Below are 4,179 nucleotides of genomic sequence, written 5' to 3'. Positions count from 1 at the left end.
GAGAAAGTGTTCAGTGTTGAATGCCATGATTGTGCAGCGTCGTTAGGTATAGTTTCATTATTCTCAGAACCAAAATATAGAATCAATGTTTACTATAACTTGCATGCAGTATTCGAAAAAAGTTTAAAGTTATATTTTTCAAGAATGAAAACTATGTTCTTATTATATAAAAGATGTTCTGTAATATCCTATGGATAAACACTTCTCATTTAAATACGGTGTTTGAACAAGTATTTCGACTTTTTATGCTTTATGTGATGACAACACTGATTTTATATTTGCATATAAACTTAAGCAAATTACTGCGAGATATTAGTAAATGTTATTATTTATATTTTTAGGTAGTTGTAAATATTCGGTAGCCTTTTTAATGTGGTTCCACAGACGAACAGAAAATCCAGCATCGACAGAGGTTGCTTGTTATTGGAAAAAGGCTGTTTAATCAACTATTGGAGCAACTAAAAAATACATTGAAACTAAGAAATTGTACAAAAAAGAAGTACAGAATATAAAAAATTTTCCTAACAACGCAACATTTCTGCAGGACATTGTGAAAATAGCCAAGGAGAAGCAACTTGACGGTCAGTTATCGCAACATCATTTTGAACTAAAGGAACGCCGATTATACTCATTGTCAATGCATCGACTGATTGTTGAGTTTTCAGCATGTGGAATGAAAACTGCAGATGATTTTTTAATATTTTGTATTTCCAAAATGTCAAAGAATTATGTTTTGAAGCGGAAAATGCAACTAAAATGCGAAGTAACAGCCATTTATGGTTCGAACTTCGCTACGGTAGAATAACTGCATCGATATTACATGAAGCTGCAAATTGTAACACCGAAGATGGAAGTCTTGTACAGCGGATCACTGGCGCATCTAAAGTATATGATACAAAAGAAATGGAAAGAGGGAGATGTCTTGAGAAAGAAGTACTTAAAAAAGTTGAGAAAATAGTAGGCCAAAAACTGAAAAATTGTGGTCTTTTTTTAATGCCAAATTACCCGATTTTGGGAGCTTCTCCGGATGCTATGGGCAATGATTTTATTGTGGAAGTGAAGTGTCCAAATTCAGACAAAGCTATTTCTCGATTTCCATCAAAAAGAAAAGTAGCTTCTAAGTGCAAAGCACAAATAAATCTTCAAATACTAGCTACAAATACAAAAAAGGGTTTATTTTGTGTTGCTGATCCTGATTTCGAAAATAACAGAAAAGTGACAACAGTTTGGGTAGATTATGATAAAGATTATACTACAGCTGTAACAGAACAAGCTATCAGTTTCTGGAAAAAAAATATTTATTGTAAATTGATAAATTCTATTTTAAGATAAAATATGCATTAATAAAAAGTTTGTTATGTGAACAATTAGTTTTTTATTTTTCGTATAATATAATTTTATATTAATAATTATAAATTATTATGTTCTTATAATAGGTGCTTGGAGGTTTATTAAAGCTGCTACAATACGAACAACATCATCTATGTATGGCATGATGTTATGGTTTAAAATAGAATGTGGTTCCAAAAGTGAAAATTCTCGTAGTCTTCTTATCACACGTTCTACGTAAATTCTTAAACTTGCTATACGCTTCGTTAACATTACTTCTATCTTAGACGATTTACCTCCACTTTTTACACTAGGAGGTCTTATAAGTTCGCACTAAATTTTATTTAAAGATGTTTGAATCTGCTTAAAACCACGATCTGCCATAATTCCACATTTTTTTGGCAAAACATCCATTATACCGCATTGTTCAAACAACTCAACATCATTTATTCGACCTCCATAACCAGAAGAAATAAAATTAATAAATCCATCCGGTGTACAACATATTAAATACTTCAATGTATTGCACTTTTTATATTCTGACCACGTTAAAGACTGTTGAAGAGCGTTTGATGGTTTCTCGATTTGAATTTCGAAACAGTCAATTATTCCATAAACGTGAGCAAAATTTGCACGAAACGGTATAGATAATGCCATTTTAACGCTTTCTCTAGGAGGACAATAAATAAAAGTTTTTAAGAAATGACATAATTTTGGTACACTATTTTGAAAAATTTTTGATGCTCCTGCTGTGCTGATTCCAAATTGGTTACCTAATCTTACAAAATTGACATTCAGTTTGATTTTCATCAAAGTCAATTTTATATTTTCTGTTGATAAACAGTTGCGTTTATGCAGTTCATCAACAATCCATAACCAGTCATTTGGAATTCCAATGTATTGTTTTGTCTGTGTGCTAATAAAATAATTTGTTAAATGTAAAACGCTTCTTTTTGCTTGTAGGTCTTGTTCTTCACAATACTGCAAATAATCTTCATGACATGATTCATATTCGCTCCTAGTAGTACCAGTTGTAATCGTTTTGGAAAAATCGGTTACAACTGCACCGCTATTGTCACTCTCCGTTGGTACATTAATGGGTGAACACATTTTATTTACAGTATTAGGCAGTGTTTGGCAACTTTCTTCAACAGTACTGCACTTTATATTGCATTGAATTTTTTTACTTCTAAAAAAAACCTTCGTGTTCTTGTTTTCTTTATCCCAAGGACACTTCATATTAATTTCTATTTTGTCATTCGATTGCAATAATACTTCTCCTTCTTTTTCTGTAACGATTAATGGAACTGCATTGCTTTTTTCAATATTAATACTATCTGACTTGCTCGGTATATTTGAAAAATCAATTTCATCATTTATTTTATTATTCTCTGTGAGTATTGAAAAACTTATCGAAGCACAGTTTTCATTTGTTGAAATTTCTTTTTGTCTGCATACTTTTTTTGGAACTACAATATTTCATTGTTACTTTTAACATTTGGTGATCTATTTTCATTAGTTTCATGAGTTTCGCAATGAAATAGTATTTCGGATATCATTCTTTTATTATTTAATTTTTTAAATGCACCTCGGTCGTGAGTACTTGCAGCTGTTCGACGGTTAGGTTGACAATCAAAAATATGAGGTGCTGCATTTTTCTTCATTTTTATTGGTGCTCCCATTAATTTGAAAATCATAAAATTTTCCATATCTTCTTTCAACTAAAACAGGAAAATTAAAATTCTTATAATATAAATATGCATGTAAATAATAGAATAATAATTCTTTTAACAAAAAAACTACTTTAGTAACAATCATAAAAATTAAGTCTTCTTCCACGCAATTGATTTTTTTTCACCTTTATGCATTTACGATAATATTAAACAATGTTCCAAAATATAGGAAAATATCACTATGACTTTGACATATGAAAGTATAATATTAATTTAATATAATAAATAAAATTTATATATTTAAAGAAAAATAAACACATTGATCTTTATAATATCCTATATCTCGTTTCTTTTCATTACACATTTCATTGAAATAATCAATGACATAAAATTGATGATCAGATATTGCATAATGTGAATGAAAGGATGTATATACTTATAGACATATATACTTTTGTCAGAGAAAATCATAAATTAATTTCGGAAACCGCTCTTCAAAAGTGACTGACTTTCGAAATTAATCCATGATCCGTAGCTATATATATAGGCGTCTTTTTTCGGCAATATTCATTTGCAAATCATTATCATAATTATTAATTATTTATTTTCAACATATCTGAGTAAAAATGTAATAAAATAACGATAAAATTAATCCCACCAAAATTTTGGTATTGATATTTATAATTCATTTGTCAGAAAAACAATGGAAATTGAAGCGTTGCCTATCTGATAAATATTATCCTATTTTTAAATTGTGAATTTTCCTCACGTATTGTGTGTCTATCCGTCATCCAGATGATCTAAAGGTAATAAAAAAGAAATTTAATTGTGTGTAGACATTACAATTTAGTGAGATGTAGGAACCTTGCATTTCACAAGAATATTTCTGCTCGTAAACAGAAAGGTTAAAAGGTTAAAAGCTTAAAAAGATAAATAGAGGAAATGTCGACATATTCGACCGAGATTAGATAAAAATTTGCGTTACAATAAATAAATTATTTGCGCATCTAAAAGATCGAGTAATATAATATAAATTAATGTTTCTCTCTTGACATGTTTTTGATGATTTCAGACGATACTAACCAGCACCAAGCGCTTTGAAAAAAGTTATTTGTATAATTTGTTTTATCCTTGGCTCGGCACAGGTGTTTTCACCAGCACAGATAACATAATGGCA

At 29.6% G+C, this 4,179-nt stretch overlaps 1 protein-coding gene across 1 annotated transcript; it reads right to left on the bottom strand.

Moving 5' to 3' along the window:
• Positions 1 to 1,662: 1,662 nt before the first annotated feature.
• LOC138942168 (uncharacterized) lies at positions 1,663 to 2,439 on the bottom strand. Its single transcript, XM_070312217.1, has one exon. The coding sequence runs from the start codon at positions 2,437 to 2,439 to the stop codon at positions 1,663 to 1,665; it is 777 nt and encodes a 258-aa protein (XP_070168318.1).
• Positions 2,440 to 4,179: the final 1,740 nt, after the last annotated feature.

This window comes from Polyergus mexicanus, unplaced genomic scaffold (genome assembly GCF_030449975.1).
Source record: "Polyergus mexicanus isolate NDT 795.1 unplaced genomic scaffold, iyPolMexi1.0 SCAF_21, whole genome shotgun sequence".
Lineage (NCBI taxonomy): Eukaryota > Metazoa > Arthropoda > Insecta > Hymenoptera > Formicidae > Polyergus > Polyergus mexicanus.
This window is presented reverse-complemented; position numbering and strand designations above follow the sequence as displayed.